We start from the raw sequence: 26466 nt of genomic DNA, 5'->3' as shown, positions 1-26466 counted from the left end.
GAGACTGGGGACTCAGGGCCCAGGCAGGCAGGCAGGGCCAGGTGCAGGTCAGGCGGGACCTAGAACAGGTAGAGGGGACCATCCTGGGTCCTGTGGGCTCTGTGGTAGGAGGCATAGGAGCTGCGTGTGTGGGGTCCTGGGGGAGGGGAGTATGTAGGGGTGTGGGATGCAGGGGCCACTGTGCTGGGAGGTGGGGCTGGGTGGAGGGCCTCTGGCAGTTTGGGTCTCAGACCGGTAACATAGGCCTGATTTTTCTAGTACCTGACTGTGAGGAACTCTCAAGACCACGAGAGGGTGTCTTAGGCGATGGCCACAAGGCAGGGTGACACACTGTCAGTGCATAGGGCACCTTATCTTTGCTGACAGCTGAGCCCGGCCCTGTGGGTAGCCAATCAGGGGTGAGCACTCTTCCTCCAGCCAGGGTGGGGCCAAGAAGATTGGGGAAACAGCTGACTTCAGCCCCAGACATGCCATCCTCTTCTGAAAGTCCCCAGAGTCACCCTAGCTGCTGAGCTGTCACCCCCAGGGTGTGCAGCGTCCTTCACCCTGGCCTGTGTGAGTCCTTGCAGCTGGTACTGATGGTTACCTGAGCCGCCGTTGGGGTCTTATCCCACCTGGCCACCTCCCCGTGTATCTGGGTGCTTCTCTCTGCTCTGCCCCTGACTGGGCCGTGACAGGCAAGTGTCTGCTCCCCTCTGAGGCCCGAGTTTCCTGTAAATTGAAGGACCCCATGCCCTCCCTGGGGAGCTGGGGTTGGAGGGGTGGAGGGTTACAGGGTTTCCTGGGTGGGGCCCGGCATCTCAGAACGGCAGCTTCATACATTTTAATTTTGGTTTAATATTAAAATTCAAGGCTAATGATGGAGTAGACATAAGCAGTTTGCCCAAAAGCACTGTCCAGCTTGCTTTGGGGATTTCCCAGGCCCCTTGCTGTCTGGGCCCTACCTGGCCTGGTGGGGTGGGAGGAGGGTGGTATCTGAGGGCCCCAGTGAGATGAGATCCCTTCCAGATGCTGGCAGGAGGGGAAGCAGTCACTTCACCCAGAGGAAGGTAGAAAGGACAGGCCCTGAGGGCAGTGCCCAGAGGGGCTCGCAGGCTGAGTTCCCCAAATGTCCCCTATATGTCCTAAAAGGATATCCCCCTGTGATCCCTGCCTGTCTGCCCTGTGCTGTGCCAGGCTGTTCTGAAGAGGTGGGAAGGGGCAGCATTTCTCAGACTGTTCTGAGAAACCCCAGGGGTTCCAGGGCAGATAAGGGTAGAAACTGGCAAATTCATTCCACCAGCCTGTGGGAGATTCAGAATGCATTTAAGAGAATTAAAGGTTCTGACAATTCCTGCAGAAAAAAAGAAAGCTTTTAGTGTTTCCTAAAGTGATTTGACCATGAAAGTCTTTTTTGGGGAAGACTGCCTAATAATATGTCCCACTGACCAGGAAAACACCCGGTGTGAAGGGCTGTTGTGGAAAGATGCTCCTCTGCAAGAGACCACAAGCCCGGGTGATGGGTGGGCCTGGAAGCACCAGGTAGGGAAAGAAGGATAGACGGGTAGTTTCCTGGAGGAGGTAGGCTTGGTGGGGTGGGTACTGTTTGGACCGTCAGTGGAAGAAAAGGGCACTGCAGAGGGAGGGTTGGTCTGAAAGGGATCTGGGCCCAGAGCCAGCCCTGGCTTCTTGTGGCAACAGCTCTGTTCCGCTGCACTGGGTGGTTGAGGAAGGGACCTGGGAGGAGGCTTGTGGTAGCCAGGCCTGGGTCTTTGTGATCCTGGGACGGCTTCCCCCCACCCCTCCCCCACCATCTCCTTGCTCTCCAAGGTCTCCCAGCGTTTCATCTCCCGAGAGTGGGGTTGTGATCTCGGCAAGAAGTTAAACTGCTCTGTGCCTCAGTTTCTTCATTTGGACTGTGGGGATGATATGACCTCCCTTGTAGGGCCATTATGACACTCAAATACTGGTTGGCTGCTCTTTGTGTGATTGACATGGCTGTAGGCAGTGTCTCCGGCGGGGGGGGGGGGGACCCAGGGAAGGGGACAGTTGTCAGGGACATGAAGAGGTACAAAGGCCAGCAGAGAGCATGGTGAGGCTTAAGGTGGGGTCCTGTCTGGGGATCTCATCTGACTGGGGCCCTCAGATACCACCCTCCTCCCACCCCACCAGGCCATGTAGGGCCCAGACAGCAAGGGGCCTGGGAAATCCCCAAAGCAAGCTGGACAGTGCTTTTGGGCAAATTGCTTATGTCTACTCCATCATTAGACCCGAGGAGTAATCTTCTGCAGAGGGGAAGAAAGAGGGACGGCGGGGGTAGCCCGGACCTGCTGCTTAGAGGAGTGGCCGGCGGGGGCGGGGGGAGATTTTGACAGAATGAGATGTCACAGGCTTGGTCTGGGTGTGGGAGTCAGAAGGTCCAGTGGGTGCACTTAGGAGACGGGGTGCCAAGGGCAGGGGGAAGGTGGCAGGGGCCTGCCTTGGGGAGCCATCAGAGGTCTTTGAGCAGGGTAGTGGTTTGATCAGAACGATGCTTTAGTGTGAAATGTGGCACGGGTGGGCAGAGATGGTGGGGTGGCAGTGCAGGACCCCCCCCCCCCCCCTTAAAATACACACATTGGGCTTCCTCCAGAATAGCTGTGCCCTTTCCCGGCTCAAAGCACGGGGAGGGGGCAGGTTGCTTATATGACCCTTCTGCTCAGATTCTCAGAGCTCTGAGTCCATTTTCCCAAAAGGTTAAGAATCTCCCCCTGACGGGGCGCCTGGGTGGCTCAGTTGGTTAAGCGACTGCCTTCGGCTCAGGTCATGATCCTGGAGTCCCGGGATCGAGTCCCGCATCGGGCTCCCTGCTCGGCAGGGAGTCTGCTTCTCCCTCTGACCCTCCCCCTCTCATGCTCTCTCTCTCATTCTCTCTCTCAAATAAATAAATAAAATCTTTAAAAAAAAAAAAAAAGAATCTCCCCCTGTCACCTTCCAGGAAGGGGTGTTGCCAGTGCGGGAGGGGGAGGGGGAGAGTCCCAGGGCCCTGCTCCCTGCCTCTCCCTTTCTGCTCCCCCGTGGCTGGGGGGAACCTTCAGGGAGGCTACCCTGCTTCGCCCCTTGCCATACCTCATTTCCTCTGAGGTGTGAGGGCTCTTTGTTCGGCAGCTCGGGTAGAGGAGATGGGGTGAGGCCGCTCTAGCAGTGACCCAGGAGAAGTTGCTATCACGGCGCACCGCACGCAGTGACGAAGGCACTCAGGGTGGCCCCTGGCAGAGGATGCTCCCGAGCGTCCTCACCCAGCCCAGCGCCAGGCTCCTGTCCTCCTTTGCCCCGGCTCCTTCCTCCTTCTTGCTCTCTCTACATCAGAGGCTGAGAGGACGGAAGATGAAGAAAAGAGAAGCATTTTGGTTCCGCCACAGCAGGGCAGCTTGGCTCTGGGGGAGGGGGGGAGTGGAGTACTCCTGCCCCCTCACTCCAGATTCCTTTATCCTCTAGTTGCTTCTTGGGGGAGGATGTTAAGGAAGGTGTGATTTAAGAAGCACTGGGAAATGATTTGTAATTTTTTTTTTAAGATTTTATTTATTTATTTGAGAGAGAGAATGAGAGAGAGAGAGCACATGAGAGGGGGGAGGGCCAGAGGGAGAAGCAGACCCCCCGCTGAGCAGGGAGCCCGATGCGGGACTCGATCCCGGGACTCCAGGATCATGACCTGAGCCGAAGGCAGTCGCTTAACCAACTGAGCCACCCAGGCGCCCTGATCTGTAATTCATTAGAAAACAGAAGAAAGAACCTAGCTACCCTCTGCCAACTTGGTGCCAGGCCCTGGCAGACCCATAGCTCCTGTCCTCTCCACACGGCCCCACCCGCATGAGCTGTTACCCCATTTCACAGATGGAGAAACTGGTAGTGCCAGCAAATGGCATGACTGGATCTCAAAGCCAGGTTCTCGGACATCTGGTCTGATGCCTTTTCTTTCCCTCACAGCCCCCACAGAGCCTGTCCCCAAACGTGCAACCATGCCTCCCTACCCACAACCAGACCTCCTGCCCAAGCCAGCCCAGCCCAGCCCCCCAAACTCCAGACCCCAGGGAGGAGGGGCTGATGGGTCCTTCTTTCAGACTGGCCAAAAACGAGACCTCGAGTCAGCTAGATTTTAAGATGACTCAAGCAGGAGACACTCAGGATCACCAATGTGCAGACATCCTTAGGAAAGATTTTTAAATGAGGCTTTTAAATGTTAAACACAGAGATCCCTTTTATTCCTTTTTTTATTTTAGAAATTTAAAAAATCATACACAATTAATGGCATGATTAACTTTTGAGTAAATCTGAAAAGGTAACTCTAGAAAAGATAATGAACCTGACTCATTCCCTGGTTTTACAAAAGAGTAGAACCTGAGCGTTAAGATCCTACTAAATGAATTCTGGAGCGCATTATGCCAGATGGGGGGGGGGGTTGTGGAAGCTCTCTGAACCTCAGTTTTCCCCTTCTGTGGAATGGGGATATCGATGCGAGCATCAACTGATACATTTCACGGGAAATGCTCAGCACTGTGCTCTGTACCTCACATGTGCTCAGCAAAAGTAGTCATAACGATGATGACAGAATTTATAAGAACAGATGTTTCTTGATTTCAAAAGCTGGTGAGTTATTAAGCTGGTGAGACTTTGAACTCAACAAAAGGACTTGAAGAATATGTTTATTGTCCAAGCTCAGTGTCTTAACTCTGTAGGTGTTTTATGGATTAAATCATGGGCTCAGGGCCCACATGTGCATTTTGAAATGAACACCATTGGCTTTCCAGACCGGGTTCTGGCACTGGTGGGGGCGGGGGTGGGGGGTTTCTGCTTCAGGGTTGGACTTTATGGAGAGCCCTTTATTGGGTGATCCTGTGTTAGGACTCGTTAGGAGAGCACAGTTAAACCGCTCTGAAGTTACCAGGAGGGGGAATGTCTTGGGCCGGTGAGAAAGGAGGGGACTGTCTAGAGGGAAGTATGAGTGAGTTGCTCTTAGAAAAGCAGTTAGACCCCCATTTCTGTCCCTGTTTATGGAGGACAAAACCAAGGGCAAAGGGCTGTGGCCCGGCGCAGCGTCGTGCCTGGCAAGCCTTAAGCCAGCCCTCATGGGGTAGGGAGGCTAGGGTGGCATACGGTGCGCCCCACCAGCTCCTTGGCTGGGAGGCAGGTGGCCTCCCAGTGGCAGCCCCAGGTTTTGGCAGTGCAGCTGGGCTGAGCCGCCAGGCCCTGGGATGCCTCCTGCCAGCCCCGAGTGCCTGGCACAATGTGTTCAGTGTCAGTCTGTGGGGAGGGGAAGACAGAAGAAGTGCCAAGCTGAGGGCAGTCCTCAGGCCTGCTGCCTGGGGAGGCTGAGTGGGAGCCTGAGAACCCAGCGAGCATTGGGCAGAAAGAGATGAGCTCAGTGCTGTCAAGCCTTGCTCTGCTCCTCACTCTATCCGGGTGGCCTCCCTCCCATCTGTGAACCTTTCTGAGCCTGTTTTGTCATCTGTAAAATGGGCAGCAGTGTGTCATATTAAAAAATTCAGTGAATGCCAAGTCCCCAGCATGGGCTCCCTAAATACAAGTTTGCTATGGAGTGTATCTGGTGGCTGGGTATTTTGAGGATGTTTTCCTTTTTTTTTTTTTTTTTCATTTTGGGATCCTGCATGCCACCTTTGCCCTGTGATAAACTCTGGTGAGTGGGGGCCATAGGAGAGGGAGCTTTGCCGGAGGGGGGACAGAGTCGTGCCAAGCATTTCAGGTCCCCACACACACTGCCCGGGCCCCGCCGGCCGCCGTGGGCATTCCGGCTCTGCCGTCGGGGCTGTGGCACCTCTTTGTGGGCAGGGTGTCCCCGGCGAGGCAGAGCGGGGACCCCGCGGCTCCGGAGAGAGGATGGGCTTGCAGGAGACCTCCCTCCTCCCGGGCCTTGGAGCCCAAGCACAGACGGGCTTTGTGCAGTCACGAGGGGCTGGCGCAGGGTGGGGGGGGGGGGGGACGGTGCCCGGGCTGAGTTTGTCTCCCAGCCTCGGTTCTTGTCAGTGGTTTTGAAAGAGTCGATGGAAAGTGCTGACAGGGCTGTCCTCCTTCACCCCAGAACTGAGGCTGCTGTGGCTCCTGGCAGGGAGAGGGGAGAAGCCCCACGGGGAAGCCACCTCCTCATCCGCCGCCCCCCGTCCCAGGCTTTGAGGGCTCCATCCGCAGAATGGGCAGATCTCCGGGTGCGGGCGGCTCACCCCAGTCAGGGGCTGCGGGGAGCTGGGATAGCCCCCTCCCCTGGGGAGGTGGGGGGGCTGGGGGGTCCTCCTGCCAAATTCTTTGGTCTCAGTTTCTCATCCTCCCTCCCCACAGGCTTGTCGTGAAGGGGAGAGGAGACAGCCAGTTCACACAGAACTTGTCAGGGTTGATGGCGTCATGACTGGTCACCCAAGTCATCCTGACCCTGCCCTCGCCCTCACCCCCACATCCTGTCAGTCAGCCAGTCCCCAGGAGGTCATGGCAGCACTCTCATCCTCTGCGCCCCTCCTGCTGGTCACTTCCTCTGTGCCAGTGTCCCCTTATCAGCCAGACTTCCCTGACCTCCCCACACAGAGCGGCCGCCTCTCCCCTCACCCTGATTTCGTGTGGTGGCACTTGTCACTCCTGACCTGTTAGAGCCTCTGGGGGGTTGGTGGTGGAGGCGTCCGGCTGTTGCTGTATCCCGAGTACCTGCCACAGAGTAGCACTCACGAATCATCTTTGTTGCTGTAGTTGTTCTTACTGTTTCTATTGTGGTAAAAGATACATAACATTAAATTTACCATCTTACCCATTTTTAAGTATACAGTTCAGTGGTATTAAGGATAGGCATGTTGCTATGCTCCAGAACTTTTCTTCATCTTTCAAAACTGAGACTATCCCCGTTAAACACTAGCCCCCCATATCCCGCCCCCCAGCCCCTGGCACCCACCACCCTACTTACTGTGTCTTTGGATTTGACCACTCTTGGTCCCTCATATAAGTGAAATCATACAGTAATTGTCCTTTTGTGACTGGCTTATTTCACTTTTCATAATGTCCTCAAGGTGCATCCATGTTGTAGGCAGGTGTCAGAATGTCTTTCCTTTTTAAGGCTGAATAATATTCCATTGTATATGCCTAATGCGTTTTGTTTATCCATCTGTCGTTGGATACTTAGCTGGCTTCCAACTTTTGGCTATTTTGGGATAATGCTTCTATGGACGTGGGTGTCCAACTATGTCTTTAAGACCCTGCTTTCAATTCTGTTACATATATACACAGGAGTGGAATTGCTGGATCATATGGTAACTTTATATTTAAATTTTACATGTATTTATTTATTTATTTATTTGAGAGCGGGGGAGGGGCAGAAGGAGAGGGAGAGAATCCCAAGCAAACTCTGGGCACTGAGCTTGGAGCCTGACGCCGGGCTCCGTCTCAGGACCAAAACCAAGAGTCAGCCACTTAACTGACTGAGCCACCCAGGCGCCCCTATGTTTAATTTTTAAAGGAACTGCCACACTGTCTTCCAAGACAGCCCTACCATTTTACATTTCTATCAACAGTGCACAAGGGTTCCAATTTCTCCACATCCTCACCCACCCTTGTTATTTATTATTGACAGTAGCCATCCTAATGGGTGTTTGGATAAAACATTTTTTTTAAAGATTTTTATTTATTTATTTGACAGAGAGAGACACAGCGAGAGAGGGAACAGGGGGAGTGGGAGAGGGAGAAGCAGGCTCCCCGCCGAGCAGGCAGCCCAATGCTGGGCCCGATCCCAGGACCCTGGGATCATGACCTGAGCTGAACCAAAGGCAGACGCTTAATGACTGAGCCACCCAGGCGCCCCGAGTATAAAACATTTTTGAAGGAATGAATGAAAATCCGCCCTCTGCCTCCTCCTGCCCCCATTTTCTCCCCTCTCCCCTCAGGCCTCGTTTTCTCTCCTAACTTGCTGGTGCTTACCTCCAGCGGCTTCCCCGCTGGCTACACCCTAGGCCTGGAACGTGCTGCCCCCCCAGGTCCTGTGCCCACCCAGACTTCTCACTGCTCTTCACCCTGCTCTACACTGAGTCTGCAGTGCCTGTGTTGTTTGCCGAGGGACTGTGTGACCATCCTGCCCCTTTCTCTGGAGGGCTGGGGTGCTGCCCAAGGAGCCTGGTGCCCTCTGGGGAGCCAGGGCCATCCTGCCCCTTCTCCTGGGTGCCCCTGTGGGGACAAGCTTATGTGTGTGGCTGCGTCACCTGGGGAAGCCGAGGGGTGCCCTGCACGCCTGCCGAGTGGCTCAGGTGGTGGCTGCCTCGGCTGCGGAGGAAGGTCGGGTGAGTGTGGCCATGTGGCTCCGTGGTCTGGAGCTTGGAGGATGAGTTGTGGAGGGGGTGGGAAGGGTGGTGTTGAGAGCTGATCTTGCAGACAGTGCCTCTGAGCCTTTGCCCTTCCCCCGCGAGAGCTCATTTCTCAGGACTCTCCTGGAAATCTTCTCTGACTCCTCTCCCTGCCCCCATTAGGTGCCTGTCCCATCTTCTCCCCCAGTCCCCATCATGGCTGTTATCACATCCCTGTCGTACCTTCTCTCTTTTTTTATTTATTTTTTTAAGATTTATTTGACAGAGACCCAGCGAGAGAGGGAACACAAGCAGGGGGAGTGGGAGAGGGAGAAGCAGGCTCCCCACCGAGCAGGGAGCCCGATGTGGGGCTCGATCCCAGGACCCCGGGACCATGAACTGAGCCGAAGGCAGACGCTTAACGACTGAGCCACCCGGGCGCCCCGTACCTTCTCTCTTTAATCCATTGCTGTGTCCTCCCCCGGGGCTAATGCAGTGCCAGGCAGGGCCGCGTCTTTCGGGGGAGGCAAAACATATAAATCTCTCTGAAGACATCTGAGGGGGAGCCTAGGACCCATGAGAGAGCAGAGCAGATATGATGGCAATCACCATTTGATAGGTGAGAAAATAAAGTTTTCCGCAGGACCACTGCGAGCTCAACGCCGTCCGGCACGCTGGGTCCTCTCTAAGGGAGCAGTCCTCATGGGCAGAGTTGGACTTGTCCGGCCTGAGGTGCACTAGAGGCGTGGGGCTGGCATTGCAGGGAAGCAGGGGAGGGGAGGTAGAGGGAGACCCTCAGCCCAACCTGGGGGAGGGAGTGGATCTTAGGCACTGCTTGGCCTTGCTGTTCTTTCTGCCTCCTCGTCCTGCACAGGCGGACCCTGGATGTTCCGGGCTGGCCTGGAGTCTGCATTGGGAGCCTGCTCTAGAGTGGTAGTTCTCAGCCTTGGCTATATGTAGCATCATATAGGGCCCTTACAATGCTCAGTCCCATCCCAAAGAGTCTGATATAAATGACCCAGCATGGGGGCTGGGTACTGGTCATTTGTAAAAATCTCCAGGTGAGCCTAATGCACTGGTTGGGAAAAGAGTTCCTGTCTCCTAGACTTGTAGGTTGTAGGGCCTGGGCCAGCCTCTCTTTCACTCCAACACAGCCCTGCATTTCAGAAAGAAAGGGAGCTGGTATCCTGAGTCAAATGGGGAGTCTGCCTAGGGGGGTCTTTACCTTGGGGGTCTCTGGGGAGACAGAATTGCTGTGTTAGTTACCTATTGCTGCATAACAAACGACCCCAAACCATAGTAGCTTAAAGCAGCTACTTACTGTCCTCACAGTTTCTGTGGGTCAGGCATTTGGGAGCAGTCTAGGTGGGTGTTCCTGGCTTGAGGTCTCTCAGGAGGTTGAGACAAGATGTTAGCTGGGGCTGCACTCACTGGAAGGCTTGCCTGGGGCTGGAGGATCTGCTTCCTGGTGGTTCACTCACAGCTTGGCAAGATGGTTTGGCTGTTGGTAGGACTCAGTCTGTTGCATCATGGGCCTCTTGATAGGATTTCTGGAGTGTCCTCACAAGGTGGTGACTGGCTTCTCCTCTGGTAAGCAGTCCAAGAGAGCAAGGTCAAAGCCACAGGGTGTTTTCTGACCCAGTTTCAGAAGTCATGCTCTGTCACTCTATGATATCCTCTTGGTTACACAGGCCAGCATGGGAGGAGACTACGTTAGGGTACAAGTAGTAGGAGACGAGGGTCATTGAGGGCCATCTTGGAGGCTGGTGACCACATGGATTGTCTTTTTGTTGCGCTTTCAGCCTCACAAGCCTTGCCTGGGAGGTCCGAGCATCCCCCGTAAGTGGGGTGGCCCTTCTCTCCTAATGCTCTGTTCCTCTCCTGTCATCAGACTGTGGCAGTGTCACTGTGGGGTAGGGCGGGCCTCTCTGGAGGTCTTGCTCTGAAGTCATCTTGCAGGAGGGTCTGTGACTTCTCTACTGACTCAACTTCCTCCATCTCCACCACATTTGGTCTCCTGGCCCAGGCCACCCTCCCCGTCCCCGCCCCCCCGGCCCATGACCCTGACCAGCATGCACTTGGGCCTGTAGGAAAACAAACATAAGAACTATGGCTGCTACATGCCTGGCTCTGGGCTAGGTATTTTGCACTGTCACACTCAGCTCCGTGAGGCAGGCACGCTTTATCCCCATTCTACTGATGAAGGTACCGAGGCTTATAGGTCACTCATCTAATTAGTGGTGAAGATTCAAACCACTGGTATTAAAAAACAAGTGATCTGATCCCAGGGAGGGCCTGTATGAAAACCATGGTGCTATAGCCTATCCTCAAAGGAGGGACTATTTATCAAGCTAGATCATCAAGTGAACCATAAGGAAGTATATTTTTGTGATTGTGTGTGTGTGTGAGAGAGAGAGAGTAGAGGAGGGAGGGTTCCTCTCTGAGGTTCCTCAAGGGCCACAGTGACTTGTGTGCCTTAAAACAGGGCTGGTATCTTGGGCTTGAGGCTAATTTTCTCTCAAGTTCACCCTTTTAGGAGAGCTTCCTCCCAGAAGAGTGAGTCACTGTGAGCACCATCTCCTTTGAGCTCTCCTCTGCCCTCATCTGGTCTGTATCACCAAGGGCAGTCCCACAACAGTGTGGTCACTAGGACAGTGATCAGTTCTGTGGTCTCTTACACTTGGGTGGTTGGTGACTTCCTGGAGGGGGATTCACAGTTTGGGCATGAGGTTCTCTGCTCAGAGGGAGGAAATCCAGGCCATGGGATCTTATCCTAAGGGCTGCTGAAGGGAGCCACAGTGAGATCTGTGCCCTTAGGACTTTGCTGGGGGACACTGGAGGCTGGCTAATAGGGATTATTGCCATTTTATTATTCCCATTTTACAGAAAGGGAAACTGAGGCTTCAGGGCTCATGGACTCTCCCAAGGCCACCCTGGTTGGGGCAGAGGCTGCTGTCTGGGGCAATTTCATCTTCTCTAGGAGCCTCCAGGAGTGGAAGTCATCATCTCAGCCCCCTGACCTCTCTTTGGGCTGGCGGGGGCCGGGTGGGGGGAGGTCATGGTGTTTGCTTGCATCTGGAAGCTCTGGGATCTGAGGGGAAGACCGTGGGCCCTGCTTGCAGAGAGGTGGCTGCCTACCTGGCCAGAGATGATGTGTGCACACAGTCAGGCACAGAGATGGGGCCCCAGGGCACGGGCTATGGGGAGTGGGGGTTGGAGATGGAAGCTGGGCTGGTGGGCTGGCCCAGATTTGGAAAGGCTCATCGCTGCTTGTTTAGAAGCAGTCATGACCAGCCCCTGATCTGATCTATGGTCAGAGTGTGAACCACTCACTCACTTTTGCTCAGGGTGGGATATCTAGGGCGGGGTGTGGGGCAAAGCCATTTGAGTGTGGCTGTGGGAGCAGGACTGTAGTCCTGGGCTCTGCCCTGGCCCATCTCTACCTCCGTTTCTCTCAGACTGCCAGCTGAGCTTTATGCCCATCAGAAGGACTCTACCCTTTCTCTGGCTTTTTCCAGGCTTGCTTCCCCTCCTCCACCCCCAGCTAGGCTTCTAGCCCGGGCTGGGTCATCTCCACGGTCTGTCTCTGTAGGCAGCTGTAAGCTGGGGTCCTGGAACAATCCTCCTGGATCTATCATGCCTTGCAGAGCCTCAAGGGAAGTAGAGGCCAGACCACAGTGCTTATGTCTCCAGGAAGGCCTCCCTCTCCTGCCCACCACTGCCTGTGTGGGCCATGCCACTGGTGTTGTCCCCCTGGACACCCTGTCTAGGGCTGCCTCTCTCCATGCGGAGTGGGCTCCCAGCTTCTCCTGAAAAGGCTTACAAAGACTTTTAAAGCTGTGCTTTCAGGGACTTTACACATCTGGTCATGAGGAAGAAAGATGGCTAACAAAGACATTGTGTTGGGAGAGAAGTCCAAGTGCTAGTAAGGAAGATGGGGCCTCCAGAGCCCTTTCCCCACATTGGCCTTCGAGAGCCAGAGAACACTGCTGGTGGGTGAGCTCTGTGGAATGAGGCTCCCACGCCTTGTCCCTTTTATGAGCTTGGGGTTAGCTGGTGACCATTGTCTCTGATGCCCGACCCTCCAGAACTGGGTAGGATGTAGGCTGACTCAGAGTTGGAGGTCAGCGAAACATAGGCTGTGGTGTACTCTTATTGATGTCAGGGTCAAGGTCTCGTCTGATACTAGGGTTGGGGCCAAGGCTGAGGCCTGGGTCTGAGCTCAGACGCTGACTGGGGTTCTTCTAGAAGTGCGATGGGGCCCCCAGGTCTCCCATCTCTGTCCTGGTCTCTTCAGGGGTCTTCCTACCTCTCTGCTCTCTCAGAGATGGCCCTGGCAGGGGGCCACGCCTTTTGTCTGTGCTGCCTCATTGAATCCTCCCAGCTGTCCTACCACATAGCGGTACTGATGCCCATTTTACAAATGGGAAAGCTGGAAGACTAAATGAGGCAGTTAAGCATCAGATGGGGCTCAAACCAGTATGTCCAGGAGGTGGGGTGCCGGTGCTCATCCTTGGGGTGAGTTCAGAGGTATTGGCCAGGTGGGACCCGGAGAAGGGAAGACACTAGCCTAGGGTCACCTGGTAAGTGAAAGACTGGGCTCCCAGGCTGCCCCTGCCCTGTCCCCATGCTTAGACTGTCTCACTGCCCACCCTCATGCCCCTGTGGCTGGCCAGGCCTGGCCCTCCCTCTTTCACTTCCTGGCTGCCTGGCCTGGGTGAGGAGGCCTGGGGAGGGTCTGTCTGGGAGGAGTTTGGGCCCAGCCCCTCCCTGGGGTTGAGGGCTGGGAGGGGCCTCATGTGCAGACACAGAGCCCCTTTGTCTGGGTCACTGTGCAAAGCAGCTGGTCTGGGATTTCTGGGCGTTTTTTACATTTGAAGAATAATTGCATTGTCTGGGGGGCCCAGGAGAATCCAAATCCCTCCCCAGACCTGCCAGGCAGTCCAAAGAGATTCCCCTGGACCAGCCCCCCAGCTTCCCTCCCCCTCCCTCCCTTCTGTTAGAAACCTGAAGCAGAGAGGAGTCCCTCCAGGGAAACTGAGGAAGGGCTGCAGCCCTTGAGCACTAGGAGTATCTGTTCAAAGGAGAGATACTCTCCAAGTCCCCAAGATTGCTTAGGGGAGGGTCCAGGTGGCCCCCCAGAGCCCTGCAGGAGCAAACATGGGGCTTATAGGAAGGGAGAAGGCAACTGATCGGAAGTGGTGGGCCCATTTTGGAGTGCTTCACCTGGTGGAGTCTGGACCGTTAAGGGTGAGGTGAGGTGAGCCAGGTGGGCTAACTGCCTTGGCCATATTGTTCTCTCGGAAATGGGTCATTCACAATGAGGTGACCTTGGGAAAAGGACAGTGAAGCAGACACATTTGGGAGTAGCCTGTGTTTAGAGGGGAGCCAAGGATGGTAAGGGCTTTTTGTTTCTGGTGAGGGGAGACTTTGGAAGGGCGTGGGCACCTGGGAAACTGGCCCTTGGTGGCAGTGGCCGCTGTGGGGGGCGGGAAGTGACCTGCCGATTGCCGGGTGAGCTGAAGCGGACTCCAGTCCTGAGGAGGAAGTGGCGCCTTGCGCCGAGCTGGGCCACTGACCGTCCTTGCGGTTCACCCCCACGGCCTGAGGAGGGGTCCCCCGTGTAGCCTGGGACCACACCCTACTCGGTGGTTGTGGGGCTGCAGCCTCATTACTGAATCGTAGCATAGGATTTCCTGGGGTGAGATGTCCCTGCTTTGGGAACAGAAGAGCGATGGCGGCGGGGGCTGGGTGGGTGTATGGGGGTGATCGCGGAGCCCAGCTAGTGCAAGGAACGCACATTTCCAGGGGGTCAGCTGCTTCGGGAAACATCAGTGGAGCAAGCCCTGCATGAGGGTGTGCGTGTTAACAGAGGCCAGAGCCTGCTTCTCTGACGCGTGTGAGGGAGGGGTGTCTCCTCTAGGGCTTCGGGTGGGCAGCGCTGGGGATCCCAAGACTTCAGTGAAGTTGGGGTATGTGTGTATGTTTGGTGGCGTCTGAGCGAGACTCGAAGCCAGAAAGGTCAGCCGGGTCCCGAGGCTAAAGGGCTGACATGCCGAGGCCTTCCCCATGCCTGGTACATGGTTAGTGCTCAGTGAATTGCTGGGTTAGGTTCCTGGTCAGTGAGAGGCCTGGGTGACACTTGGGGCAGGCCCAGCAATTCTCTAGGGGTACAGTTCAGAGGGAGGAGGCAGGCGAGTGCGTGGGGAAGTGGAGAGTGGAGGCCACAGTGATTCTGGCTGTGGGCTGGACATGGCTTGACCTGATGGATAAGGGCGGTCTTCCCTTAAGGGTGCATTCAGCTTGGAGCCTTGGGCCAGGTCGGAGGTCCAGCGGTGTTAACCATGGTGGGGAAGCACACGGAGATATGAGCTGTCTCCAGCTCCGTTCTGGGCATTTCCAAGAGGGGCTCAGGAGGAGGCCAGCACTAAAGCATGTCTCTGGTATTTGGCGATTAGGAGGCACTTCTTGGAGGGTCAATTTGAGGGGGATGCAATGAAACTGGTGAGCATGTTGAGAGAAGGTGCAGTGGGCCTGGCCTGCTAGTCTTCATCCTTCTTTCTTTGGTGACCCTGCCCCAGGGACAGGGCCTTTCTTCCCTCCGTTCCTCTCTTTTTCTTCTTCTTCTTCTTTTTTTTTTTTTTTTGAGATTGTATTTGTTTATTTGACAGAGAGACACAGCGAGAGAGGGAACACAAGCAGGGGGAGTGGCAGAGGGAGAAGCAGGCTTCCCGTGGAGCAGGAAGCCCGATGTGGGGCTCCATCCCAGGACCCTGGGATCATGACCTGAGCTGAAGGCAGAAGCTTAACGACTGAGCCACCCAGGCACCCCTGTTCCTCTCTTCTTCCCCTGCTGCCGCCTGCTTTCCAGATTGGCTTCTTGGGCAGGTTCAATCAGGGCAGTGTTGGCTTTGGGCAGCAGGGGGAGTCGCTGGCTTGCAGGCCAGAGCAGAGGTCAGGCAGTGGGGCATTCTGAATGAGGGTGGGATGCTTATGCCATGGCCGGGCCTGATTTCTCGAAGCTACCAGGCTTGGCCTGCCTGGGGATATGGGAGCTCCAGGCTCCCACCCTCATTTTGCCATGGAAGCAGGAGCAAGAAGACAAGTGGCTGTTGCCCTGCACCTCCCTCCTCCCCCACCCCTCCTCCTCCTTCTCCTCCCTGCCTGGCTGAACCAGCACTTTTTTCTTCTCTCCTTTATCTGCTCGAAAAGTACAGGGTGTTCTGTTTCTCCTGTGCATACAGATCAAGGAGAGGATGTTATTTATTTATTTATTTCCCAAAGGCGAGAGAAGGACAGGCAGGCATGGAGGAGCAGTAAGTGAGTCTTCTTCCTCAATAAGCCATTTTCTCATAAAATTAAAAAAAAAAAAAATCTGAAAGGAAAAGATGCCACAAACCAACAGGAAACAAGCTGCTTCTCACCCCCTCTTCTCTACCCTGGCTGGAGATACCAGAGCACTGGAAGGTCCAGTTCAGGGCTTAGCTGAGGGCCTGGCACACAGTAGGTCTTCCTGCCTATGGTTTTCTCTGTCCCTTTCCGTTTGGACCCCAGGGTGTGCTGGCTCCCTGGGTTGATATGGGGGGCCATGGGGTGGACTCCTCATCTCTCTGCCTTCTGTGGGCTGTGTGTAAGGCTTCTCTGGCTCCTTGGGAGTCCCATCTGGGACAAGGCCTGTGGAGGGAACTGGACTGTGGGGTTCCTTGTGAAGATCAGAGATGTAGGTGACCCACATGGCCCTTGCTTACCTACTTCCACCCCTGTGCTGTCTGTTTGAATTTAAGGTCTCTGATACATTGGGAGCTCGGGGTTCTTTCTGTGTTCCTCTTAAAGGCAAACTGCCCACCTGCCATTTCCCACCATGCATTTCTGAACCCTCACCCAGAGGCACTCTGCTTATAATTTAGTTACAGAACTTTACAGGTGATTTTCACACTTGAGGCTCTTACAAATATTGTCCATCTTGTGACATCCACATAGGGCCTTATCTGACTATCACAATGTAGTGAGGACAAGCTGGCCCCTTCTGAGGCTAGCCAGGAAGTTCATGTCGCCGGCTGGGAAGGCGCTGCGCCCCAAGTATTCTTTCCCTCTATCAGCTTCCAGCTTAACTGGACCCCGGGTTTTCAGACGCGGTGGCCCACGGAGATTGGGGGTTCTGTGAAGAGACTTCAGAGGGGAGTGGGGACACCCCCCACCCCCCCCCGCCGTTTCATCCCAGTCACACCCGCCCCCCCCCCCCGGAACTTTTCCAAAAAGGGGTCGTCACCAGTCGGGTGTGAGACCTCTGAAGCAATCCCCTCCTTTATTGTATAAGCGAGGCGGTTTTGGAGGGTGGCCCTGGGCGGGGGCGGGAGGGGGAGATTGCGGATGGAGCCCGGAGACCAGGACTGAGGCAGCCCCCCCTCCCCCCAGTCCTGGGGACCGAGGCACGCGGGCGGGGCGTGCGGCAGCTCCACGTCGCATCGCGGGGTGCGGGGCAGGTGGCGTCCGCGGCAGCTCTGAGCACCCTGTGTGTGTTTACCAACCTGACGCCAGCCCGCGTCGCCCTGCGGACCCTTCCTCCCGCCGGCCGCGCGGGCCCCGGGTGCAGGCAGCCACACCCTCCCCTCTAAATTTAGTCCACCGGAAGGAGAACCCGGGCCGGGGCAGGGTGCGAGGGGAGGACGCGGGCCGCTGGACCCCGTGCTCCCAGATGCGCACAGCACCTCGTTGGAGGGAGCGGGCAGGGATCGAAGGAGCCCCGAGGCAGGAAGGAAAGGCAGAGCCAGACCGGACTCTTCTGGAAGGGGGCGGGGAGCCCCGGCCTCCAACAGAGACTCGGCCTCGGAGGGGCCGCGGGCGCCACCTTCCGGCCCTCTAGGGAACCGCGGCGGCCGGCCTGGGGCTGGGGGGTTCGCAGGGAGTTTGCGGGCGGGAGTCTGGGGACGTGGCCGTCCTAGCCCGGGTGCCCAGGTGTGGCGTCGGCAGGCGGAGCGGGTGGGGGAGGCGTGAGGAGCAGCTTCGCAGCCTCAGCGTATTCAGAAAAAGGCCCCTTTGCTAATCCTATGATAGAGAGATGTTGGAGGGCGCGGTTCAAGGTGGGACGGAAGCTTTAGTGGTCAGACCAGGAGACGCGAGAAGGAAGTCGGTGTGTAGCTTCGCTTCGCTTCTCTTCTCTTCCCCTCTCTCTCTCACCTCCCCACCCCCCCATCCCCGCACCCCCGCACCCCCCACCCCCCCGCTTTCGGGCCAGGAATGGATATCTGCATAGTTATTGAGGTACACACACATAACAAATGGCACAAATCCTACATGTCCAAGTCAGTGGATCTTTATATATACAATGTGTGACCACCGTTCAGATCAAGATACATATTCCTTCCACCCCAGAGAGTTCCGTCCTGACGCTTTTCAGTCATTCCCTTCCTCCCAATCTCTCTTCTCTCGTCACAGGTTCATTTTGCCACTTCATGAGCTTCATGTAAGTGGAGGCATACACTATGTACTCTTTGGTCTCTGACTTCCTTTGTTCAATGTAACGTTCAAGGGTATCAGTAATTTCGTTCTGTTTATTGCTGAAGGATATTCCCTTGTACGAAAATGCTACACATGGCACAATTTATTTATCCATTCTCCCATGGCTGGACCTTTGGGCTGCTTCTGTTTGTTGGCCTTTATAAATAAAGCTGCTATGGATTTTCTTTAGCATGTCTCTTTGGTGGAACATGCCCTGCTTCTCTTGGGTTTATTCTTGGGGGTGCGACTGCTTCATCACTGGAAGGGTTATGCTGAGCTTTATTAGGTATGGGAGACAGTTTTTTATGTCCCCTGTCCACTCCACTGCCTGCAGCCACCTTCCGCCCACCCTTCCTCCTGTGTTGTTAGGTCCTGGACACTGTTAGAGTCTGGAGTTTCTGCCACTGAAACCTCAGTAAAGACAATTGGAATCAGAGTTGCATGGGTCAGGGAGGGAACAGGGACGGGATCAGAGCTGAGTGGCCCCTTGGGATGGCCCACAGACACCTTCAGACCCTCGTGGTCACTCTGGGAATAGAAGGGTAGCTTCTCCTAGAACTGGGGCAATTCAGGGACCCCCCCCCCCCCTTGGCTGCCCAGCCATCAGCTCCCTAGCCTGGCGTCTCTGAACAAGCTGGCTAAGTGTAACTGTCAATTTGACGTCTGGCCTCTGGTGCCATGGGTCCTCAGAGTCCACCGTTTCCTGGGCTCCTTGCTGCTTTGCGGTGACTGAGGGGCTGGGTGGCTGGGGAAAACAACCAGAGACCTACCCGGAATAGCAGAGGCTTGTCTGATACCGGCCTCGTGGCACTTTCTGGGGGGAGGGCGGGACTATGTCCTGCCCACCAAATTGCCACTTCGCTCAGGCTGTGAAAGACGAGCAGAAAGCTAGAGGAGAAGAGAAGGGGTAAAGGAGAAAGAGTGCCAGGGAAGAACCACGCAAGGGAGGGAAAGTAGAGGCTCCAGCGCTGTGTGTGCAAGAGTCCTGAGGTCTGTGTGAGTGTCTTGGGGTCCGTGTGAGCATCCTGGGGTCCATGTGAGCATCCTAAGGTCTGTGTGAGCAGCCGGGGTTGGTGTGAGCTGGACCACAACAGCTGTGCTGGGGCAGGCTGGCTCAGGGTCAGCAGTGTCAGCTTCTCCTGACTTTGGCTTTTTTGCTCAACCCTTCCTGACTGGCTCTTGTCTCAGGCTCGGGGAAGAGGCAGTGCCGAGCAGGTTTGGGATGGAATTGATGGATTTTGGGGGCTTGGGGCAGGATCCCAGTAGTCCTGCTTCCTTGTGGGGGCCCACGGTGCCTCTTCCCCACCTCTCTCCTTCCCTCTGTCTGTCCTCCTCCCTGGGTCCTCTTGTCCAGGTCTCAGGAGGAGCCCGAGGGCTCGAGGTTCCCCCTTGAGGACAGAGCTCATGAGTGTCCCTTAGAGCATGTGGGCAGTGAAGGCAGAGCAGGTAAGCCGTGACACCCCTGCCCCTCGCAGGTTCCTAGGAGGCCAGTACGGACGGTATGCAAAGTTGTGAATCCAGTGGCGACAGTGCGGATGACCCTCTCAGTCGTGGCCTACGGAGAAGGGGACAGCCTCGTGTGGTGGTGATCGGCGCTGGCTTGGCTGGCCTGGCTGCAGCCAAAGCACTTCTGGAGCAGGGCTTCACGGATGTCACTGTGCTTGAGGCTTCCAGCTGCATCGGAGGCCGCGTGCAGAGCGTGAAACTCGGTGAGTGTCCCCCCAGCTCCTAGGCCAAGGTCATCTTCTGTCCTTCAGTGCTCTGGCCCTGCCTGGAATGTCATTATTATGGTTTTTCCCTGCGATAAATGTTCCATCATGCATGCTGCCTGGGCATTTGCCAGAAGCTTCCTTTGCCCTTTGAGCAACCCTCTGAGGTGGGCAGGGTGGGGCTCTGGCCTTCATTTTGGAACATGACCTAGAGTTCACAGTATTTAGGAAGGAGAGGACACCCAGCCAAACCTTCTTGGCAGTGGGTGGACTGGTTTCTACTTCACAAGAAGAGGAATTCTGTAAGTTTGTATTAGTCATTAACTCTTGAGTGTGAATTAGTATATCATGACTGAGAGCTAGTCCTGGGGCAATAGGAGCTCAGGGCAGTAGAGGTGGATGGGATTTGTGGGTGATGGGCAGATCTTAGGATTGTCTGGGAAGAGGATCGGTCTAGGTCGCAGAGTAATGAAGACTCTTGAGAAAGGAGCCAGGAAGGAGACTTACCCCAGGGGTGGGCAGATTTTGCCAGGGGTCCTAACGGGTGGGGAACTTGCCTGAAATGCAGCTGGAGGTCAGCGCTTCCCAGCCAGGGGTCTGGCCAATGAGAGGCTGAGTGGGTAGGGACCACGCATGATGGCCTGAGGCACATGCTACATTGACCCTCCAGAGGATTTTGTATCTGGGTCCGTTGCCACATGGGGCAGCAAGGCCATACAGATATCATGTGCCCACATTTGATGGATGTGGAACCTGGCTCAGAGATGTAGGTGGTCAGGCTTAGAACGGGCAGAGACTGAGGACACACATGGGGCCCTTTTCTCTTTCAGAAACTTTGACACATTGGGAGTCTTCTAGAGCGTTTCCTGGAAGGCGTCTATGAGTTGCGTCTGTCTTCTGCTGGCACACGTAGGAGTGTGCTGGCAGTGAGGATGAAGGTGCCATCCAAGGCACTCGTAAACCTGGGGACAGCCAGCGGGGAAGCCCTGGGACTCTTTGCTCAACATCTGATTGGCTGACTGGGAGGCTTCGGGAAGGGGCAGCTCCAGTTGTGGTTCTTGAGTCTTGATAAGACATTCAGTGTGTGACACAGAAGCAGATGAGAGGACACATGGCCCAGTCTCAGTGGTCGCTGACCGCGGAGACACACCGTGCATGGTACAGGCAGTGAGGCGGAAGCTTGGGGCTGCAGGAAGCTGAGGGGATGCACCATCTATCCATCTATTGGTGGCAGAAGCCTTCCTGACCTGGGGGAGCTTGGGGATGGGCGGAGTTGGGTGGGCAGAAGAAGGAGGGGGCGATATGCGTGGGGCAATGGATGTGAAGAAGATCGAGGCAGACCCTGCCAGGAGTGGGGAGAGCACGTCCAGGGAAGGGCAAATCTGCATGTGTTGTGTGTGCAGACTCGAAGGGCTGAATGCCCGGGCTGCAGTTGGGCCTGCTTCAGTGTGAGACGGTGGCTGTGAGTCTCAGGGGTGTTGGGCAGGTGTTGAAGGCCAGAGGCTCTGGGGACACTGTGGGGCAGATGAGGAGATGGTGCTGGTGCCCTTGGATGCAGGGGTGTCAAGGATCACAGCAGCCGAGGGGCAGGTAGGAGAGGGCAGGAGATATCTTTAGACTGGGGTCTGCTCACCCCACCTCCTTGCAGAGCCTGGCGAATAGAGGTGGGATGCTGACCTTGTGGCCGACCCCAGGCTGCTCACCTCAAACCTGCTTTTGCCATGTGTCGAGCCAGGAAGGGTGCCCCGTGCTTGGATGTCGCTACCCAGTGGCTGTGGGATTTGGAGCTCCCTGGCATGCCCTGGGGAGGGCCCAGGCCCCTCCCCAAGGTGTTGGCTCCCTTCTTCTCTTGGGAGCTCAAACCAGGCAAGACACCTTGGGGAACCCCAAGCCTGGAGGCATGGCACTGGGTTTTTTTAGCTTCTTGTGCCTTCCCGTCTGCCCACTTTTCCTGGACAAAGGGACATACACATTCCTGCCTCCTCCAGAGATAGGAGTAAATTCTTTCTCACTGGCTGCCAGCAGGAGGTTGATTGCTTTTTCTCTTGCTCTGTGTTTGGTACGTAGTATATACAGGGCTATTTTTAGTAACTGGTGGTTTAATTAGAAACACCCAGCAGAGGGAAGGCACACAAAAAAAGAATGTCCATTTTGTGGGGTGAGGGGTGATACTGTTGTCTATTATGGCATATCAGATAGCTATTGCTGCCTAACAAATCACCCCAAATGTAGCAGCTTAAAACAGCATGGTTTATTTGCTTAAATTGTGTGGGTCAGGAATTTGGGCCAGACTCAGCTTGGTGGTTCTTTTGCTGGTCTTGCCTGGGATCTCCCACTCAGCTGCAGTCATCTGGTGGCTTGACCGGGGCTGGTTTGTCTAAGACAGCCTTACCCATTTGTCTGGTGGTTGGCACTGGCTTTTTGGCTGGGCCACACATATCCAGCAGGATAAGCCTGTCCACGGTGGTCACATTCTAAGAGGGTGAATGTGGAAGCCCTGAGATCTCTTGAGGCCTCGGCTCTGAAGCCAAAGACATCACTTTCACTGCGTTCTGTTAATCAAAGCAAGTCAAGAGGCCAGCCCTCATTCAAGGGGGTGGGGAAATAGGCCCCACCTATTGATGGGAGGACTGGCAAGGTCACGTTGCAAAGGGCCATGTGTACAAGGATAGGAGGAATTATTGTGATCATCTTGCCAAAAAATTTAACTGCACATGATATCTTGAATCAGTCCTCCCAAACAAAACAAAACACAAAAAAATGTTCCTCTCTCTTCTTTCATTGTTTCAACTTCCTTGGGAGCTAGGCAAGGAAGGAGACAATGTGCCACAGTCCCTGTAGCATCAGAAGAGGAAACTGAGGCTCAGGCACAGATGCCTCAGAGCATCTGGTGCCTTGGTTGTGGATGGGGTGGTAGAACCAGCCCCAGCCCTAGCCCTGTCTCAACTTGGGTCCAGGAGTTGCCCCCTTCCCTAGTCAGACTCCCAGGGTTCTGCCACCTTATGTTCTTCTGCCTTAGAATGAGAGAGCTTAGTTTTCTCTGGAAGTCTATTTTAGACTACCCTGGGGAGGAGTCTTCCAGACTGGAATGTTTGCTGTCTCTCCTCTGCCCCAGACTAAGTTGGGAGAGGGGCCACTTTCTGTCTGGGATAGGGGTTTAGACTCTGGGGCCACTGGAGATGTTGAGGAATTGGAGTAAGGTCAGATGAGGACCTTGCGCCAGAGGCCCTCCTCCTGGATTTCCTTACTGGGTGTTTCAGATAACCTCACTCCCTTCGCTGGGACCACTGTACCCTCAGGTGCCCACAGAGTGTCTCCTGAGGGAGGGTCACCAATGAGGAAGGAGGGTCCAGTGTCTGGTGTTATGTTAGACAAAGGTAGGATGGAAAAGGAGAGCCTTCTAACTAGTCCAGTGAAGTGACTCTGGAGCAGATCACAAAGTCATTCAGGGGTGGCAGTTATCTCAGCTGAATAGCGGAATCCATTTTGTGCCACATGTGGTTACCACTGGGAACTTTTCATTGAAGACTTTGATTAGTTGCCAGACTGGGACCTAACTCCCTTCTTGCCCTGTTGTGGGGATGGAAAGAGCCTCTTGGAAGAAGAAGGGTGAGGTGGTGTTCTGGCCCTCTCTGAAGAAGTCCCTGCCCCTCTAAGGGCTGTTGTTGTCACCATCAGGACACGCCACCTTTGAGTTGGGAGCCACCTGGATCCATGGCTCCCATGGGAATCCCATCTATCATCTAGCAGAAGCCAATGGCCTCCTTGAAGAGACAACTGATGGGGAGCGCAGTGTGGGCCGCATCAGCCTCTACTCCAAGAATGGCGTGGCCTGCTACCTCACCAACCGTGGCTGCAGGATCCCCAAGGACGTGGTTGAGGAATTCAGTGATTTATACAACGAGGTGAGGTGTTAGCAGGGCAACTGGGCACATGGGTGTGGGAGGCAGGGAGCACCCTGGCAGTGTGGGGAGAGTTGGGTGACCTGTGGGGTCTTCTGTGATTCTGGTCATGTTTTTGCATACTTTCTGGGCCTTGTATTTGGAAAATCAGGACAATCTGAGGATAGAATGAAGATGATGAGTGGGGAAGTACTAGGTAAGAGACAATTGATACAGATGATTAGATATTTCTTCAGAAAGACCCTAAATATCTTTTATTAGGGGGCACCTGGGTGGCTCATTTGGTTGAGTGTCTGACTCTTGATTTTGGCTCAGGTCATGGTCTCAGGGTCCTGGAATCGGCCACATTGAGCTCTGCACTCAGCAGGGAGACTGCTAGAAGATTCCTCTCCCTCTCCCTCTGCCCCTCCCCCTGCTCTCTCTTTCTCTCAAATAAATAAATAAATCTTAAAAAAAATCTTTTATTAGATTTATTAGTAGGTGCTTGGGTGGTGATTGTTGTTGTTATTGCTTTTGGGTACTCTTGCAAGTGGTAATTTTTTAAAACTTACCTTCTAATTTTTTCCAGTGTATAGGACTATAACTGATTATTATATATTGATTTTGGCTACCTTGATAAAGTATTATTTTAATGCTAATATTACAGCCATTAACATATTAATTTATATTCTAATAATATTTTGGAATTTTATGTACATACTATACAAAAAAATGGCAATTTTGTTTCCTTCTTTCTAATCCTCAGACCTGCATTGTGCAGTAGAACTCTCTACAATAATGGAGATGTTTTAGACCTGCGTTATCCAGTAGGGTAATCACTAGCTACATGTGGCTCTTGAGCTCTTGAAATGTAGCTAGTAACACTGAGGAACTAAATATTTAATTACTTTTAAATCGCCACAGGTGTTTAGTAGCTACTGTATTGGACAGCACAGTCTAAGACAACTTATTTCTTTTCTTGCAGTATTGCACTGGCTGGTGTCTCCAGTACAGTGTTGGATAGAAGTGGCAATGGCACACATCCTTATCTAATACAGGTTTTTAAAAAAAATGTTCATGTTTTTAGTATCTTTCAGTGGCCCTGTGAACTGCACTTAACAAGCAAGGTAGCACGTAGGTCTTGCCTTCTGATAGCTTGTCATGTGCAGTATAATGACCCTTCACTCCAGGTCAGTAAGTTGACCAACCAGCACCTATTGCACATTTTCTGTCTCTTGGGCATGGGAAAGGAGAAATGACTCTTGGGGATAGTCCTTGCTCAATGGGGGGCAGGCGCACCGTGACTTCTGTGTATGCACCCACAAGGTATGTTGTGTGCAATCCCATGGTATTGTGTGTTCTCACTCACGTACAAAGAGACTGAATTGTTAACGAGCAGATAAGAACTAGTATTCTCCAAAGTAGACCTTTCTGGTCTCCTGAGAATTAGTCACATCCTTATTTCCAGGTTATCGTGAGTGCTTTAGGCATGGATGCTTCTTGAGACTGACTTTCAGGGTCTATGACTTGCTTGTACTCTTAAATGTGCTTAAAAGTAGATCATCATCGGCTTCTGCTTGTGGGTTTGAGTTTTGAAAGCTAAGAGTGTGAGTTGTGGAGAGTAGGATGGAGAGTAGGTGGGTTATCAGTTGGAGCAGTGATGCTGTGGGTCAGAAGGAAGAGGTGTTAACCCTGAGGAAAGAGAGGTTTCCTTGTGTGGCTCTTAACCAGAGCTGGAGGCCATTCTAAGAGGCACGCTCTAAGCCTATGAAGCCCTGCCTGAGGGTGGCTTCATAAGAAATATGCAGCCTTCCTCCAAAGGTGACGACTTTGAAGGGCTGCTCATTTGAATCCATTCTATTTGTTAACAAATAAATGAGTTCGTGCACTAGTATCATGCTCCCTGGAGCAAGACTACTTTGATTCAAATACTAGTTCGACCATTTATGAGCTGTATGATCTTGAGCGAGTTGTTGAGGCTCTCTGAGGACTCTTACTTTCCTCATCTATAAAATGGACGCAGTTAAACCTACTTCAGAGCGTCATGAGGATTAAATGAGATCCTGATATAAAGTGCTTAATGAGAATCAGGGTGAGTATTATTGGCTGTTACAGGCCTGTGCCATTTCCCTTGGTCACATTGGGAAGATGTAATTTAATCCAGGGCAGGAGACTGTAGCCCTATGACAAACCCATGTTCAGTGAAGGCTGTCCCAGTTGGGGGTTGACACAAAGAATCATGTAGATGGACTAAATTTATCACTCCCAGCTGCACATTTCGGCCTTTAGTCAACATAAGCTAAGGACTGGCTACCATGTTGCTTATCACCAGAGGAAAAAAACTCAGGGAGGAGGAGGCAAGCCGAAAGCCTGACTCCTTGGCAGTGGTACTGGGTGAGGAATTTGCTGAGGACTCCAGTTAAGGCCAAATGCCCAGCATCTTGTGACTGGACGTCGGAAAAGCAAACAATTTAACTCATTTTCTTCTTTATATTGTATACTTCAGAGACATGTTTAATTCATATTTCTAGCTCATGGGGAGGTTTTTCCCTTGAGTGGGATGGTGGGGGATGGGCAGCGTCACCTTCCTTCCTCTACTGAGCAGCCCAGGGCCCTGTACCAGGGCTGGGTTACAGGGCAGACATCATTCCCATGAATGTGCGCTGACCAAATTCAAACTCACTTTAGGAGGGGAAACAAACCACTAATTGACACCAGCCACAGATGTTTGGCCAAGGAGCCCACATGTACCAGTGTCCTGGGAGGGAGAGTGGGCGTGTGCTCATGCTCACAACCCTTCAGTGATGCTAGTGTCCAGAGTCCTTGACATGACTCTTAGTCCCTCATGCCCCGCCCCTGCCTGCCTTTTCAAAGTCATCTCTTGTAACTTTCTCTTTCCTCGCTGCCCATTTCGGCAAGCCTGAGCCACTTACGTTCTCTCACCTCTCCCTCATCTTTTCCTCTCTCTCTCACTGCCAACTAGCCAAGGTCATCTGGCTTGATCTCACAACCTCTGGGTTCTTCCCGATCACAGCACATCATGTAGAAACAGCTCAGTTATGATATCTCCCCAGTCCGAGCGAGGGCAGGGGA

General features: G+C 54.0%; 1 protein-coding gene across 6 annotated transcripts in view; it reads left to right on the top strand.

The window, feature by feature from the left end:
- The window catches only part of SMOX (spermine oxidase), a 50001-nt gene that overhangs the window by 5503 nt on the left and 18032 nt on the right, over positions 1–26466 (top strand). For 3 of the 6 annotated variants that reach the window (XM_064572860.1, XM_064572859.1, XM_064572857.1), the window contains exons 2-3: positions 19259–19492; positions 23150–23397. In XM_064572860.1, the coding sequence (XP_064428930.1) occupies positions 19285–19492; positions 23150–23397 (456 nt within the window). In that variant the 5' untranslated portion in view covers positions 19259–19284. Of the gene's footprint in view, positions 1–19258; positions 19493–23149; positions 23398–26466 lie in introns of those variants that run through there. The other 3 variants (XM_045885440.3, XM_045885439.3, XM_064572861.1) reach the window with 2 other exon arrangements.

The sequence above is a fragment of the Mirounga angustirostris genome, unplaced genomic scaffold (assembly GCF_029215605.1).
Source record: "Mirounga angustirostris isolate CCGP_5_RB_7025 unplaced genomic scaffold, mMirAng1.0.hap1 SCAF_10, whole genome shotgun sequence".
NCBI classification, from domain to species: Eukaryota; Metazoa; Chordata; class Mammalia; order Carnivora; family Phocidae; genus Mirounga; species Mirounga angustirostris.
The sequence above is the reverse complement of the archived record's forward strand: the minus strand, read 5'-3'. Positions and strand labels throughout refer to the sequence as shown.